The sequence below is a fragment of the Alternaria conjuncta genome (assembly GCF_024043145.1).
Source record: "Alternaria conjuncta strain BMP 0040 chromosome Unknown scaffold_7, whole genome shotgun sequence".
Lineage (NCBI taxonomy): Eukaryota > Fungi > Ascomycota > Dothideomycetes > Pleosporales > Pleosporaceae > Alternaria > Alternaria conjuncta.
Genome location: NW_026250096.1, coordinates 1,457,269 through 1,473,838, shown reverse-complemented (window position 1 = coordinate 1,473,838; position 16,570 = coordinate 1,457,269). Strand labels below are relative to the sequence as shown.

General features: G+C 53.5%; 6 protein-coding genes across 6 annotated transcripts; 3 read left to right on the top strand and 3 right to left on the bottom strand.

Annotated features, from left to right (window-relative positions):
* Window positions 1-357: 357 nt before the first annotated feature.
* Window positions 358-5,730, bottom strand: J4E85_005617 (uncharacterized protein; the record flags this gene model as incomplete). The annotated part of the gene is made up of 3 exons (XM_051469862.1): window positions 358-1,148; window positions 1,202-5,556; window positions 5,666-5,730. 3 exons carry the CDS (start codon window positions 5,728-5,730, stop codon window positions 358-360), a joined length of 5,211 nt encoding a protein of 1,736 aa, XP_051326693.1.
* Window positions 5,731-8,179: 2,449 nt separating this feature from the next.
* Window positions 8,180-9,613, top strand: J4E85_005616 (uncharacterized protein; the record flags this gene model as incomplete). The annotated part of the gene is made up of 1 exon (XM_051469861.1): window positions 8,180-9,613. The coding sequence occupies one exon, from the start codon at window positions 8,180-8,182 to the stop codon at window positions 9,611-9,613; it is 1,434 nt and encodes a 477-aa protein (XP_051326692.1).
* An 84-nt stretch (window positions 9,614-9,697) lies between these two features.
* Window positions 9,698-10,503, bottom strand: J4E85_005615 (uncharacterized protein; the record flags this gene model as incomplete). The annotated part of the gene is made up of 7 exons (XM_051469860.1): window positions 9,698-9,749; window positions 9,799-9,936; window positions 10,077-10,119; window positions 10,169-10,249; window positions 10,305-10,311; window positions 10,380-10,400; window positions 10,453-10,503. 7 exons carry the CDS (start codon window positions 10,501-10,503, stop codon window positions 9,698-9,700), a joined length of 393 nt encoding a protein of 130 aa, XP_051326691.1.
* A 199-nt stretch (window positions 10,504-10,702) lies between these two features.
* On the top strand, window positions 10,703-12,603 carry J4E85_005614 (uncharacterized protein; the record flags this gene model as incomplete). The annotated part of the gene is made up of 2 exons (XM_051469859.1): window positions 10,703-10,963; window positions 11,257-12,603. The coding sequence occupies 2 exons, from the start codon at window positions 10,703-10,705 to the stop codon at window positions 12,601-12,603; spliced, it is 1,608 nt and encodes a 535-aa protein (XP_051326690.1).
* A 272-nt stretch (window positions 12,604-12,875) lies between these two features.
* J4E85_005613 (uncharacterized protein) lies at window positions 12,876-14,584 on the bottom strand (the record flags this gene model as incomplete). The annotated part of the gene is made up of 4 exons (XM_051469858.1): window positions 12,876-13,809; window positions 13,856-13,983; window positions 14,040-14,419; window positions 14,476-14,584. The coding sequence occupies 4 exons, from the start codon at window positions 14,582-14,584 to the stop codon at window positions 12,876-12,878; spliced, it is 1,551 nt and encodes a 516-aa protein (XP_051326689.1).
* Window positions 14,585-15,770: 1,186 nt separating this feature from the next.
* On the top strand, window positions 15,771-16,332 carry J4E85_005612 (uncharacterized protein; the record flags this gene model as incomplete). Its single annotated transcript, XM_051469857.1, has 2 exons — window positions 15,771-15,932; window positions 15,985-16,332. 2 exons carry the CDS (start codon window positions 15,771-15,773, stop codon window positions 16,330-16,332), a joined length of 510 nt encoding a protein of 169 aa, XP_051326688.1.
* Between the last annotated feature and the right edge of the window lie 238 nt (window positions 16,333-16,570).

The following is a 16,570-nucleotide window of genomic DNA, read 5'->3' as shown; positions in this document are numbered from 1 at the left end:
TAGGGTGTTCAGTGGTACACGTTAATTATGAAAAAGCTGGACAGGCCTACAGCCTACATCAACACAAAAACCTACAAAATAGGTAACCTGGCGTTGATGTAGGCTCTAGACCTATTCAGTTTTTTTCTTGCATAAGGTGGGTACGTCAATGTGTCGATTATAATTATATGCACACTAAGAGCAGGTAACCACCCATAGGCCCTGTCTGGTATACGCCGACAATGAAACAGAAGGAAATAATGCCTCGCTCATGCAAAACCTTGATCACATGCTTTTTTTCCATTTCCAACTCCGTCTAAATTTGACTCTCCCCTCTCATCCCAAGACCCTTCAACCGTACGGCGGTGCTGCGATCTTCTATTCGGCAGCTGATGTAGGTTTCGACTCGTACGCAGTCTTTGCAGTAGTCGTCAAGGTCTCTAGCTCGCCGCTGGTTTCGCACATAGATCGGAATGAACCGCCATCTTTTCGTACAAGATCGTAGGGATGGCCGTACTCGATGACCTCACCCTTGTCCAGAACAAGGACCTTGTCGTAGTCAATGATCGTTTGGAGACGATGCGCTATCGTGATGGTGGTGTTCTTGATCTGACGGATGGTTTCTTGGATCTTCGCATCGGTGGCATAGTCGATGGACGCTGTGGCTTCGTCCATCAGCAGAACCTTGGGTGCTTTCAGTAGCGCTCGCGCTAAGCACAAAAGTTGTCGTTGACCTTGCGACAGGTTGGACCCGGATTCCGACACCAATGAGTTGAGGTTCTTGAATGGGTTCTTGTTGTCGGCCTCCATAGCAGCCTGTGCCGCTACATCGTCGCGGTCCACAGTACGCCCATCAGGCATGACCACGACCGTGTCTTCCTGTGTCTCGCCACGATCCCAGTCGCGGTTCGCCAGAATGGAGCCGGGATTAGTGGTAGCGGCTGAGTAGCTGCCGTTGACATCCGCTGTCACAGCGTTTGTTGTCGGAACGGGAATCTGGACAGCGCGAGGTGGGGTGGTCGCTCCAGTAGGAGTGACAGAGCCGGACGCGGGGCGTGATAGAGTAGATATCAGGTTGACTTCGCGAAGGGCGGTGTAGATCTCTTCATCAGTGAAGATAGAGAAGGGGTCGAGATTGCTTCGGATAGTGCCTGTGAAAAGTGTCGGATCTGTGTAGTGTTAGCATCTGTTCCACCCTAACAAGATATAAAGATGTGCTTACCTTGCGGTACCATGACGACGTTCTCCCGCAGATCGTGCAGGCCGATCGTGCCAACATCAATGTCGTCGATCAAGATTTTGCCCTTCTCAGCCTCCAACGCCCGGAACAAGGCAAGTGCCATTGAACTCTTGCCGGCACCCGTTCGGCCTACGACACCGACCTTTTCACCTGGAAGGATCTTGAACGTCAAGTCCTTCAGGACAAGGTCAAAGTCAGTCCTGTATCGCGTGCTGTAGTTGATGAACTCTACGGATCCCTTGCTCGGCCAGTTGGATGGAGGACGGTTCTCTGAAATGACAGATGGAGCTTCCTGGTCGACGTCGAGGTACTCCTTAACACGCTCAACCGAGTTCATGTTCTGTTCGTTAGCAGAGTAAAGACGGACGAACCACAAGACGTTCTCGGTGAAGGTAACAGCATAGGTAAGCGCGAGACCCGCTGCACCTGCATCAATGTGTCCAACGCTGAGCACCACGAAAGCTCCGGAGAAGAAGGCGACCATGGCACCGACGACGTCCACTCGGAACGCAAGCCACCTGTTGGCTGCCCAGAGATAGATGAACGGACGGTGTTGAGTATTAATCTTCGCCAAGTTCTCGCGGATGAAGCGGCGTTCGTCACCGTAGGCTCTGATAGTCGTCATGCCAGATAGTGTCTCACCAAACTGTTGATACAGCGGACTTCGATGTACGGATTCCAATCGTTTCAGATCGCGGGACGAGTTGATGTAGAAGCGACCGATGAGGAAGTAGAGGATGGAGATGAAAAAGGCCGCTATTAGGAACCCAGGCGTAATGATGGAGATAAGAATGACGATCGTGATGATGGAAGCGAAGCAATGGACAACACCAATGGCGACTGGCGCTACCTCTTGATCGACAGATTCAATGTCCTTGGAGAACCTGTTCATGAGCTGACCGAGTGGTGTCTGATCGAAAAAGCGGAACTTGGCATGTGTAACCTTCTGAATGAGACGTTCGTGTATGCGTTTGGATGCAGCGAGAGACCCTCCAAAGAGGAAACCTTCTCGCAAGAAGGTGATGAACATGAAGATTAGTCCAAGAACGGCGTAAACGCTGAGGAAGTATGCAGAGTTGACGTCCGGGTTCTGGTCACTGAAGGTAGTCTGCATGGTGTTGTAGGCATATGACTGCTGCTCCGGTTGTGTAAAGAAGGGAATGTTCCAGCTGCAGGTACCACTGTTCATGCATGTTCCCATGCCACTTATTGTCGGAGCATGCGTTACCGGGGATTGGTGATGGTTGCTCGCCACAGCATAGCCCTTTTCTGCGTACGCGTTCGCCCATGTGCGGATCCAGAGGTTGGTAGATACGGAAGAGATTTGCGCAGCTACAAAAGCAATGGTAGCACCAAGCCAGTAGTACCAGGGGCCCATAGCTCGAAGATACATGGTGATGATGTTCAGCTTAACGCCTCCCTCTGCCTTCTTCTCGTCCTGACTGTTGCTGGCTGGCTTCTTCTTCTTGGCGTCCGGCTTGCCATTTGCGGTGCCATTAGCAGACCCGTTGGCGTGATTGGCATCGCCGTTTGCCTCTTCACCAGCGTCCGAGGGCTCTTGGGAAGGAGGCTTGGACGCTCCTCTTGATGCGGGCCGTGATTTAGTAAGATCCTCGGTAAGCTTTCCTGAATTGATGACCTCATCTGCTGTACCTTGTGCGACCACTCGGCCGTTCTCAAGTGCAACAGCAAACTCTGCGTGTGGCAAACAGAGGCTGACGTTGTGTGTGACGAGGATGCAAGTTCGTTTAGCCATGAGTCGTCCGTGAAGTGCGTAATGGAAGATCCATTTGGCAGTGTGGGCATCGACAGCGCTCAGAACATCGTCAAGAAGAACGTGACGAGCCTTGCTGTACAACGCACGGGCCAATGAGATACGCTGTTTCTGGCCACCAGAGAGCGTTACACCCTTCTCTCCCACTATCGTCTCGTCGCCAGCATCAAGGATCTCAAGATCCCGCTTCAGAGAGCAGGCTTCGATAACCTCGTCGTAGCGCTTCTGGTCGAAAGGACTTGCGAATACGATGTTGTCCTTGACCGTGCCGTTGACGAGCCAAGCTTGCTGAGCGCAGTAAGCTATACTGTCAGTGAGTCCAGTGTCGGGATCGGGAGTCAGGTCCTCTCGGCTTAGTCCACCAGGCAAGTAAACACTACCCTTGAGCTTTGTCATTTCACCAAGCAGGCCCATGAGCAATGAAGTCTTTCCAGAGCCAGTGGGTCCAACAACAACGTTGAGCTTGCCAACACGGAACGTGAGATTGAGGTCCATCAGCTTGAAGGCATCTGCCGAAGCCTGGTCTGCCATGTCTGTTCCGCCCCAACTGAATGTGCCGTTCTCGAACCCAATAATGGCTTGGCCATCTTCGTCCTTCTTCTGGGTCACGAGTTGCGAGTACTTGTCCGTCTCAGGCTCGGACAGATACTCCTCGATACGATCAACTGAAACCTTGGATTCTTGGACGTGGGCAACCATATCTGCGAGCTGGTCCAGCGGGATCCTCAGAATTTGGAAAAGCGAGAGGGCGGTGAATGCGACAGATGGAATGAGCGCCTTATGTTCAACGTTCGTGTACACGAGGAAGGACAAGAACGTGATTAAGACTGGCGAGCCCGACCATATCGTAGCTGCTACCGCCCACAGAATGTATCTCCGTCGCAGATGCTTGAGCTCAATGTACCGCTTCTCGTTGACCAGACCAATGAAGCGTTGCTCCCAAGCAAAGAACTTGATAATCCGGATGTTGGTGAGGACTTCGTTGGTCGTGTGGATGCGGGCGTCGGTGGCCGCGAGAATGAGTTTCTGGATCTTGGAGAATTGTCGCGCAACATACATGTTGATCGGGAGCAAGAAAACCATCATACCAATACCAGCAATCGAGCTGTAACCCAAGATGCGGTAGAGCAAGAAGACAGCCACGACAACTTGGACTGGGGTATTCGCCCAGAGGAAGTGTAGATAAGCGCAGATCTCGCTGACTTTGAAAGCGTCGACAGCCATCAGGTTGATGATGGCACCAGTAGTGACCTGAGCGTCGGATTCAGGTTTCGATGCTTCGTTTTCTTTGGAGTCTCCAGTCGCCTTCTTCTTCTTGCCAAAGGTGAAGATGCGCTTTAGTCCCTTGGGCTCTTCATCATTCTCCTTCTTCTTCTTCTCCTCGCCCAAGGCCTTCTCGGTAGTAGCTGCTGCTCGTCTCTTGAGCGCTTTCGCATAGATTTCTCCAATGATGACAGCGCGTAGGCGGATGCAGATTTTTCGACCGAGCCATAGCGCTTGGCCGTCAGCAAGTGCAGATAGACTGCCAGAAACGAACAGCAAGATGACGTAGAACCAGGCGGCGTTGGCAGGCGTCTGCTCGGGCTTCTCGACGTACTCCAGAATGACCTTGAGAAGTAGTGTCGGGGCGAAAGTAAGGAAACCAGAAATGGCAGCCCAGCCTGCTTGGATGAGTAGACCACGCTTGAAATGCTTCAAAAGGTGGTAAGCTAAGCCGGATGTCTTCTTGACCTGACGGTAGTTCGCGATGACAGCTGCAGCCTTGTCCTTGGAGGGCAAGTTCCAGACATCGGTAAGCTCGTATGTCTTCTTATATCCTGTCCAGACGATTGGATCGACCCAGCTGAAAGTGGCAAGCGAGAAAACACTGGCGATAGGTTCCCGGGCTGGCGCGATGTCGCCTTCGTACTCCAGTTCCACCGCCTTGTTGCCTTTCCTGGAGCACAAAGAGATAAGGAATAGTAGCGAGACGAGGACGAAATCGCCAATCATCAGCTTACGGTGTAGAGGCGATCGCGGGTGGATGATGGCCGACCGGAATAGGAGGACGCTGAACACCCATTGGAACCCGTAAATGAAGGCAGTGTGATACCACAGCTTGGGAAACGAGAATCTGCTGGTGCTGGAGAACAGCAATCGCAGCGAAGCCAGGGTGGCGATGTAGGCCCATACAGCAACATTGGCAATGGCCGCAAGCTTGCCGTGCCTGCCCCAAACACCAGTCACCAGAACAGCGACGTGAAGTGCCAGCTGGGCCAGTACCGCCACTTCCTCGAGTATGACGACCGTGAGCTCTCCGCGGGGTTTGTCCACGGCCATGGTGGAGACCGTGTTGACGGCATGAAGCGCGAGATCTTCGTTCCGGTCAAGGTCGTCTTCGGCATCTTCGTAGGGTTCGTCGCCATCGTAGCGAGGACTGCGGAAGGACCAGACATTGGTGGGGTCTTCGAGGACACTGTAGGCGTGGTAGTATCGGGACGCGGTGGCGGCGAAATAGAGTTGGACCAGTAGATAAACGACGGATATTCCGCATACGATGAGAGGGAATAGTGTTTGAAGATAGCTGCGACGTGTTAGCTGAGCGATCGTTCGTGGTGGCGCATCGCCTATCGGATGGCTGCAGTGGCATCTGAGACATCGCGTCGTGGCGCAAAGTAAAAAGTAACACATACTCTTGCTCGAAACACCTTGAGAAGTCGTCTCTGCCCCAGAACGGGCCTCTACAGTGGGCGAACATGGTGTCTGCCGCAGTTGTACGAGACCTGTTGTGACCTGTGGTGGTGTTCAAACCTCCAGCACTCGCACTCGCTATTGACGGCTGTTGAGGCGCATTGGGACTAAAGGAAGGACCGGAGGGTGTATTCGCGCCTTCTGCTCGATTGCGCCGAAGTAAACAAACGGCAGCAGGGGGCCTCCAGCGATTGTGTCCAGGATAGGGTGGTTTGCGAGGAAGGGAACTGCTTCTTCGGTTTGCGCTTCCACTTGCCGCAAGAGCTTTTCCAGATCCGCACTGACGTTCACGCGCGCGTGCCCGAACTAACAAATGATGTAATTAGCTATTGCTGCCGATGTGCAACCGAGATGCTAGGATCAGATAAGATAGCTGCAGATCAGATAACCGGCCCAATGTAAGAACGGGTGCAACGAGCCACAGCGAGCGGTCGCAAACTACTCTATCGAACCGTCACCGTGGCTGCTGGTGTGGATATAGCAAGCAGTCTCACAGAGAGAGCTAGATCGTCACGACATATTGTTTGACAGGGTTCGTCTCCGCTTGACTCAAGGTGACATGGTTGTGCAGCAGATGCACCGATGCGCATGTGTCACAGAGCAGGCCATGCATCCGTCTCACGGCTTTTGTCGCGCTTTGCCGCTCTGCAGCTTCACACTACCGTACGCTCACATATTGACCGCCTCCATTAAGGTTCGCAGAGTCATAATCCGATGGGTTCGTGACAACAGCTCCAAGGGCGAAAGGGCCGGCCGAGGGCGCGCTGATACGTGCCGTACTGTACGCCTCCCGCTTCCAGATTGGAGGTATCGGTCGTGTCGTCGGTGCAACCCAGTATTGGGCACGTTGCTAACTGCGTCCGTCTTCGCGCCGTGTCTTGCCTGATGCTTCTCTTCACTACCAGGCAGGCCGTGGTAGCTGGCGCATGCCAGAGAGCCTCACGTTCGCCCTAGTGTACAAGCCGATAAGCACCAAGGAATTACACCGAACGCGTAAAAGAGTCGAGAAGAGTCATAACGAGTCGTAAAGAGCCATAATGGACCTTCCTATAGCGACGACAGCTCTATCGCGGGCTGCCGGACATGGCAAAGTCCAGATGTCCGGGGTACTGTGATGGCTGCAAGCTACCTCCGCGGCTAAGGGTAAGTGGGACCAGGCGTTAGCTTCCCCACAGCTTACCAATTCTGCTGCCGTGCACACCACCTGTAACGTTGCTGACATTGCCAATAGGCCCGTCGTTAAGCGCAGCCTCAAAGTCGGTGAGAGACTCGCACACACATGCCTCCCCAAGTTACCTGCTGGCGCCATCTGCGCAGGTGCCGGTTCCCCTGGCGCGCCCAACGCCTTGGCCAGAGAACACAGCGCTGAACGCCGCGCAACGCTCGAGTCCTGCGACATGTGAAAACGGCCTGATTTCGCAATCTTCGCTCTGGTTATACCAGGGACGTCCTTGAAGCGTCTGCAATCGAAGCGCAAAGCTTTGGGCCGCCACTGTGACACAGGTGTCTGTCTACTGCCTACAATCGCACAATGTAACAAGTTCGCATGCGCGACAAATTAATCTGGGTTAGAACCACAAACCGTGTTGAGCGACGTAGTCCGGAAGTCATGTTGATGGCGACATGGACAAATTCCTACCCAAGAGATGGCAATCCTCAAACGTCGAACAGGCAGGTACGATGAGGCAGTCAAACAACACAACCCGCCCACGTGCTGCCTCTCCACGTCCCCGTGACCTATACAAACAGTCGTTACCTTCTCTCAAGCCTGCGTATAGTTTGTCATTGTCTGGGACATGGAACGCATACATGTTACTTGCTTCCCTACGTTAACGATGCGACAGTCGACTACCCGCTCCATTCGCCTGGACGCCTTCGAGCTTCTAGACACCGGTCGATCGAAGCCTGCAGTACGCCTTCTATCAAGAAACACATGAAATTGCCGGAGATAGTCCATGCATGGCCATCAACTCGCCAGGCTGCTGTCACTGGACGCCACACGTTACCCCTCAAGCCTTTGCCAACCTGTCAGAAAGCTTACAACTCCACGACTCCATCTCAAATGCGAGTGAGCTGCTGAGCTGCAAGCCGTACATAAGAGGGCGCGCATGCGCATACTTGGATCTTGACGCTGACATGCTTCATGGCCTCTCTTTCCTGCAAAGGGTATTGGATTATATAATTTGGAGGCTTCGTCACGCTGACACCGGGCTTGAGTGTTGGGACATGATTTGTTTACGAACGCTCTTGTGTACTTTGACACGGGATGCTGCATTTGTTCCACCGCGACGGGAGTCTACGTCGTCTACAAACGGTACGGTTACCCGTCAACAGGTTCACGGGGTAGCCGACAGATCCCTCTTCAGGCAATAATACAGGCAGTACACCGTAGTATATAGTCCCACATAGTTCTCAATGATACTGCTGTTCAGAAAGGAACATTCTCACCAACGAACATGCATCCCACACTTTCAACAGCAGTGCTTCTAGCATCCCTCCTCACATCCCCCGCCTTCTCAACAACCCCCAAACACCACCCCTCGTCCTTCCATCCCAACGCCATCATAACCCGAGACGTCGCCATCATCGGCGGCGGCTCCTCCGGCACCCACGCCGCAATCACCCTCAAAGACGCCAACAAAACCGTCATCGTCGTCGAAATCAAGAACCAGCTAGGCGGCCACACAGAAACCTACACAGACCCCGCAACCGGTCTCGCTCAAGACTACGGCGTACAAGTCTACCATAACGAAAGCACTGTCCTCGACTACTTCGCCCGCTTCGACATCCCCCTCGGACAACCACAATACGCTGCCAACTCCGCAAACTACGACTTCAGCACCGGTCTCGCCGTCAATGTTAGTGCACCGAGTGTACAAGACCTCGGCGCCGGACTGCAGAAGTACGCAGCGTTCCTGGCCCAATACCCCAAGCTGGAAAGCGGCATGTTCCTCCCCGACCCCGTTCCAGAAGACCTAACCATACCGTTCGGCGACCTCGTTGCCAAGCTCGGTCTCGAAGCTCTGGTGCAGATAATGTTTGATACGAACCAGGGTGTTGGGGATATACTCGGTGTACCCGTGGTGGAGAATGCGCGTGTCAATGGGTTGGGTTTGGTCCAGCAAATGGCTGCGAAAAGTCTTGTTACCACGGCTCGCCGCAACAACAGCGAGTTGTACGGGAAAGCACAGGCTGAGCTCCTCGGTGCGGATGGCTTGTTGCTGTCTTCCGAAGTCGTGCGTTCGGTAAGAAGGGAGCATGGTGTGGAACTCGTTGTCAAGACACCTGATGGCGTCAAGTTGGTGCGCGCGAAGAAACTCCTTGTTACCATTCCACCGCGTGTGGATCTGCTTGCGCGTCTCGATTTGCGGAGGCAGGAACGTGAAGTCTTTGGGAAACTTATCGATACTGGGTATTATGCTGCTCTGGTCAGAAATACGGGTACACCTGACGATCTGGTCATTTACAATCGCGCGCCGGATACACCGTACAACCTCGCTGCCCTGCCGGGTGTCTATACCATGGGGCCAACCGCTATTCAGGGGGTCAAAGCGATTTATTATGGTACTCAACGGTCGAATGCGACATACCCACTTTCTGATGACTTTGTCAAAGGGGAGATGATTGCGGGTATCAAGAGACTGCAAACAGCAAATGCTGACAAGTTCGAGGCGACAGAGCCAGAGTTCGTGGTATTTACATCACATGCGCCGTTCTACATGCAAGCCGGTCCTGAGGATATACAGACTGGCATTTATGACGAGATGAACGCGCTACAGGGGGTGAGGAGCACGTATTGGAGCGGTGCGACGTTCCGAGCGCAAGATAGCAGCGCGCTCTGGAAGTTCAATAAGGAAGTTGTGCTTCCTATGTTAATGGAGGGACTCTGAATATCGGGAGTGGATAGAAGTGATAGCATCTGAAACATCAATTTCTTCTCTGGATATATACAATGCTTGGTATGGAAAACGCGTCTACTGTCGAGCCTTGGCGACGGGTGTCCACGGAGAGTACTTGGGCTTGACACTATCGTCTGTTAGTACCTGACCTGCCCATGTCGCAGTCTGGAACGTACGTGTTGTAAGGCTTGTATCCCGATCGGGTCCATGTGAGAGTCGGCCTGTGCTCCTTTGGCTCCCAGACGCGGACCTGGCGCTGCAGGAGCGGGTCTGCGGCTGGTGACTTGTCGACCATGTATGACATCCAGGCGTGCCTGTGTAGAAAGTCAGATGTGTGATCTTCCCAAAGTCGTATTTCGCGGATTTTGTTGCGGTAGCATACCATCCGGGTTCGATCTGAGAGCTGTTACAAACGTTAGTTTTGCTCCATGTCTCCACGTTCGTTGCAACATACGGATCGAACTCATGGTCCTTGTAGTCGACCCAGCGGGTTCGGACTATGCCAGTCAGATATATGCCTTCATCTTTGAGATCCGCGAATCTTACGAGGAAGCTCCTCCTCCAAGTTCTCAAAGTACTTGTTGCCGTACTTGTCCTGGCCGATCAAGGTTCCGGCTTTGGTGTCACCTGTTCCCCATTAGCCCCTCCCTTAACACGGCGATTTATGTGTGTCCAAGCGTACCGATGTTCTAAGCGTGCGGGCGACTCGATCAGTCTATCTGCGATGTAAGGTGAGGGCGCGGGGATGCGAGCGTACCGCCATTTGGTGGCCATATTCCTGCGGACGTGTTAGCGTTGCCATGGCAATTACTGCAGGTATTGAAGCTTACCTTAAGTCCAACTCGGCGCAGGTTGCGCAGCGTTCTCATGAGCGTCGACATGGTGGCGTTTGGTCAATTCAGCGTTCGTGATGCTGGTCGGATGTTGCTGCTTCGCGATTGACGATGCCAAGCACCGCTCTCACGCCTTTCCCAAGGCATGCTAGCGCGAGCGTGATCCTTGTCGCCCAACCCCAAAGTGCATCAAAACTTCAGGAGTCGAAGCACATACCAGCATCCGGCATGATAGCGAGTGGCCACCATGATAATAAGAAGCTTGTTACGCGCCCAAGCACCGAAGATCGCGGGGAGGAGAACTTTCGGCATCCCAACTCGGACATTCAGGACAACGCGAAGATATTCGACCTCGAGTGCTGAGATGGCTTCACCTGTGCCTCAGAGCCAAGCGTCTATGCTTGCCACGATAACGACGGATCTGGATAAAATTGCGCCGCGATTTGAGATTCAGCCAGATCAGATTGAGATTCTTCAGACGCCTGCTGAGTTTTATCAAACATTGAAGGTAGGTCGGTCTTTGTTGTTGTCATTTTCCTACTCACTCTTCTGTTCTATTTCTCTGTTGGAACGCTCAACAAATACAAGACAACCTTCATCTCATGTTTCAATCACCGCGCTTCTTTATTATCTGTCATTCTGCCAAGAGGCACACTACTCCCCCATGTCTATTTCCTTCTGCCTTTGCACCGTATTTGCGAACTTCGTGGCAACACTCCATCCCCAATGAATGACTAGAGGGACAGAGGCGCTGTGAGCAAGCTTACTCGTGGTGATGAAACTTTGTACTAACAGAGTCAGGACAAAATATCCAAAGCTCAATACCGGGTCTATCTATCGACACTCTACATCGGCAAGACCGAACATGAGCTCATCTCAACTATCCGAGATGCTCTTCAACGTAACCCCAATCTCAAGGTCTCTTTTCTTACCGACGCTCTTCGCGGAACCAGAGAAACACCAAATCCTTCGACTGCCTCTCTCATGACACCTCTCATCTCTGAGTTCGGCTCAGACCGCGTAGAAGTACGCATGTACCACACGCCTAATCTTACCGGCCTTCGAAAGAAGTACATCCCAAAACGCATCAACGAAGGCTGGGGTCTACAGCACATGAAGCTTTACGGTGTAGACGATGAAATCATCATGTCCGGAGCAAACTTGAGTGAAGACTACTTCACAAATCGACAGGATCGGTACCACTTATTCAAGTCAAAAGACCTGACGGACTACTTCAAGAGGATACACGACGGCGTCGCAAAGCTAAGCTTCGACATACAGCCAAGCACCCAAGAAGGAAGCGGAGGCTACACCATGACCTGGCCAACAACCAACGCCGCGCCCTCACCACTAGACTCCCCCTCGAAGTACAAATCCGCCGCGGAGAAGCACCTAGCCCACCTCCTCCTACCATCCAACTCCCCAACCACCACATCCCCCTTCCCCTCCACTTCAAAAACAACAATCTACCCCATCCTCTCCCTCGTCCCCCTCCTCCCCTCCTCAACCGAACTCCCCGCCCTAACCAAAATCCTAACCCACCTCACCACACCCCCATTACAAAACTCTTCCTGGACCTTCACAGCCGGCTACTTCAACATGACGCCCTCCTTCCGGCGCCTCCTCCTCTCCACGCGCCCCGCCTCCGGCACAGTCCTAACCGCGCACCCCCACGCCAACGGCTTCTACGGCTCCAAAGGCGTAAGCGGCATGCTCCCAGCCGCATACACACACCTCGCGAAATCCTTCCTGCGCAAAGTAAAACACGAAGGCCTCAGCGAGAGCATCGTGCTCAAAGAGTGGAAGAAGGGAATGGTGGGCCAGGAAGGCGGGTGGACGTATCATGCCAAGGGGCTGTGGGTGACGTTTCCTTCTGCCGATGGAGGAGGGGAGAAGGAAGATCCCAGTCTGACGGTTATTGGGAGTAGCAATTATACGAAGAGGGCGTATGAGTTGGATCTTGAGGCTAATGTTGTTATTGCGACGGAGGATCCCGGGTTGAGGAAGAGGTTGGGCGAGGAGGTTAGGTGGTTGGGGGAGCATGCGAGGGAGGTGGGTGAGAGGGAGTTTGAGAGGCCGGAGAGGAAGGTTGGGATGGATGTTAGGATGGCGATGTGGGCTGTGAGGGTGCTGGGTGGTGCTTTGTGAGGGGGTTTAAGGATTGTATGTATATCACTATGTATCAGAAACTGCGATGTTTTGCGCAGAGCACGCCCAGAGGACGTAGAACTTGGGTGATTGAACGTTTTACTATATTAACATTAGGAGGAGCTATGGAAGAAGTGTGATGGGTATATGTGCAGAAGTCAAGAAGGAAACAAATCGACATTCAGCTTGCGCTGCCAAATTCTTTGCATCTTGTGCCACGACTCCGAAATATCAGACCAACGAGATCGCTTCTTACATGTGACCTATCTAGCTCATTCAGGTGTAGACCAGCAATTCCGGGTTGCTCGCCAGACCACCAAGCCCCGATCGCCGACGACACGGCTGATGGTATTCCAGATGCCGTCGTCGGCAAAGTCCATGTCATCGAGGTTCAGGTGCTGTCGATAGCTCCAGACTTCCTCTAATGAGACGTCTTTTGAGTTGTTTGGGCTTTGATAGGGTATCAAAGCATGTGCTGATCGTGGTGCTACCACGTACACAGAGCCACGGTCGGCTTTTGGTGGCTTTCGTGTCCGACAAGGCGGTAGTGCTTCTTTGACCTTTTCGATCATCTGTTCGGCTGGACAGCCCATCAGATCGACAGTCTTCAGCTCCTCGTTCTTGCCGTTCAGTAGCCACGTTGGCGGGCTGTACGTCTTCCACCAGAACGCATTGGAAACTGTCTCGTTCGTCTTGGCAATGTTCATCTGGACTGGGACGATGCCGCCCTGGTGGTATACGCCCATCAGGATACCCAGGGCAACGTTGAAAACTACCCAAGTAACGATCCAGCTCTTTCGAATGCGCGGAGTCGGCAGGCGTATCGAGGAGAGTATTAATGGTACGGCGGGAAGTAAGAATCGTGCTTCTTGGTGTGGGAAGATGCTGAGAAGTGCGACGCCAGATATAGCTGAAAGGAGAATCATAGAAATGTGCGCCCTGCGCAAAAAGAACAGAAGCGGTGCCGCCGGACCGAGAAGTTGAGGGAGATTGACGAGGAAATGTTGGTATCGTGGATGTATGCCATGCTGAGCAAGGTTCGCGGAATCCGAGTTGTAACGGAAATTATTGAAAGGTGTGATGACGGCGCCGCTGATGAGTTTGGAGAAGGTGAATTCGCCGGGGGTATAAAACGCCGTGTCTACGCAGATAGCAAGGAAAGCTGTGAAGAGCGCGAACGTTGCAAGGAAGACCAAAGAGAACGGTCTGTGGCTGTTAGTGAAGGTCTAGAAGACGAGAGGGGCTGACTTACTTGCGCTTGAAGTGGGGTAGCAAAGTTGTCGCAGGAAGAAGCAGGAACGCTGGAAAGGTGATGCGATTAAAGATGCCTACGACGACCATGAAGCCGAGGATGGACGAAGCCAGGATCCCAGAGCGCTTCTGCACCTTGCGTTAGCCGCATATCCTAGATCGGCGAGCGGACCGAAACAACTCACCTTATCGTCCGTTATCCTCTGGATCAAGACCAGGCTCCAGAGCACCAGCAGCGTCTCGATGCTGTTGGAGAAGGTATGTGTCTGGAACGTCCAGGTCACATACGACGATGCGACAAGCATTACGGCAACACGGCGCGCGCGGGGCGAAGCGACCAGCTCATGGATGGCCCAGTCCTCCATCACGACACTCAGCGTCAACATGAGTACGCGCAGCGCCCAGTATACGACCGACGGCGAGACGTCATATCCGAAGCCCTCCCATAGCCAGCGCAAGATGTACATGGGCCAGCCGTATGCGAGCCATAGCGGGAACGTGCTGCGGATGGGGTTCTCGGAGGTGAACTCCCAGGTTTCGTGGACGGGGTAGGAGAAGACACGTCCTGGATACAAGTCAGCTGTGGCCACGGGCGCATACTCAGACAGTGTCGCGACATACCGGCAATGACCTCGGGGCCCTGGAAGTTCTCGTCCGGGTGCAGATAGCTCGGCGATAGTGCAAAGTAGATGCGCACCAGGATCAGCAGGAAATAGACACGCCGCCACATGATGTCGAAAGTCGAGATGTGCCGTTTGGGGGTTTGGCGGGGTTGAGCAGGCGCATATCTGTCCGCTGTGGTGTTTGTTTTCGCAAAGTGAGGCCAACAAATGTTTTAGTGGCCTACGTCAATCAATCACCAGTTGCACGCGGATAGGGGGGCCGGTTGCAAGAGCGAATGGTGAGTTATGCTTTGCGACTCGTGCACTGTGATGATCTGCGAACTACATGGCGAGCAGAAGCATGGCTGATATATCGGCCGACTATCATGCGGCCTGATCAGATGCGATGTGGCAGCAACCGATGGTGCATCGGACTTGTCCACGGCTGTCTAGGCTGCCTTTGCATGCGGATCCGTTGCAGGCAGAAAGGTCACGTGGCGCAACATCAGTGGATCAGGTACCCAGGTACCGCTTCAAGGATACGTGTAGATGGGATTGAAGTTCATGCGGCAGATCTGATGTTGCGATTCTGGTGTGAGCAATACTGAAACGTATCAAGTAGGCTTTTGAGTCACCGCGCATTTGGCCCGCTGGCGACTCTGGCTGATCCTTGCACCCTTACCTACCCAGACAGATGTCGGGACTCAACGTACATCTCTTCTAAGGACAGGTATCTGGAACGGGTCGTGTTGGCCCCAGGCATCATCCTCCGTGAGTCGAATCCACGTCGTATTCTGGTAACTTCTGCCGGCTGTGTGCGGCGTGGAGTCATCCTCCGTGCCATTCGCGGGGGCTCGCCCAAAGTTCAAGTGAGCGCAAACACGGCACAAGCTGCTGGCCCACAAACGAGGAAACAGCAATTCACAATGTCTTTCTTGAATCAGCAAGCAGCAAAGTGAAGCCGTCTAACAAAGCTGGTTCAAAGCACATACAGCCTGCGTTCTCCCGTCACTACAGCGTTCCTTTGATGATTGCAGCCTTGCGCCTTGCCCCATCGAGCGCGCTTGGCGCCTGAGCTTAAACAGCGAGGCGGAGTTGGACCGTGGTTGCCTCTCTCACCCTCACAGCGCGCAAACGTGGAAGCAAAACGCCTGCGCCTATATAATCACTGCCCACCCGAGCCCCAGACGCTCTTCCCACACACATTCTCCATCAACTCTCAACGCAACGGCCGATCGACATCTGCCGCTCAACTCCATTACAGCTTACCCCACTTCTACAACCACCTTTAATACCCTACGTTAAGCTATCGCAATGGCTACCACCAACGCTGAGGGAGTCAAGATGATCAACATTACCACCTCCGATGGCATCCAGATGGACGTCGAGCGCCCCGTCGCCGAGCGCTCCATCCTGATCAAGAACTTGCTCGAGGATCTTGGTGGTGAATCCTCCGAGTCCATTCCCATCCCCAACGTATGTACTCACCTTCCCACCTTCACCAAGAACAGCCACTAACATGTCGCAGGTCAATGAGGCCGTCATGAAGAAGGTCATCGAGTGGTGCGGCCACCACAAGAACGACCCGCCCGCCACCCAAGACGACGACTCCGACTCGCGCAAGAAGAGCACCGACATCGACGAATGGGACCAGAAGTTCATGCAGGTCGACCAGGAGATGCTCTTCGAGATCATTCTCGCCGCCAACTACCTCGACATCAAGGCTCTGCTCGACGTCGGCTGCAAGACCGTCGCCAACATGATCAAGGGCAAGTCTCCCGATGAGATCCGCAAGACGTTCAACATCCAGAACGATTTCACCCCCGAGGAGGAGGAGCAGATCCGCCGCGAGAACGAGTGGGCCGAGGACCGCTAAATGCGCGCACCTGGGTACGCGTGACCTCTTTACCACCGTATCGCATTGGTCAACGGACCGCGGACAATACGGACCGGCTGGTGCATATGTTGAAGGGTTTTGTCTCCGGCGCAGCGGAGTTCATGGGTGTGACATTTTTCAAAGCGCATGATGCTGAGACTGTCCTTGTATTGGGCTCCAGCAAGTTATGGACATTACGGTGGCTTACTGTACGTTGCATTCGATACGCCCGTTTGTG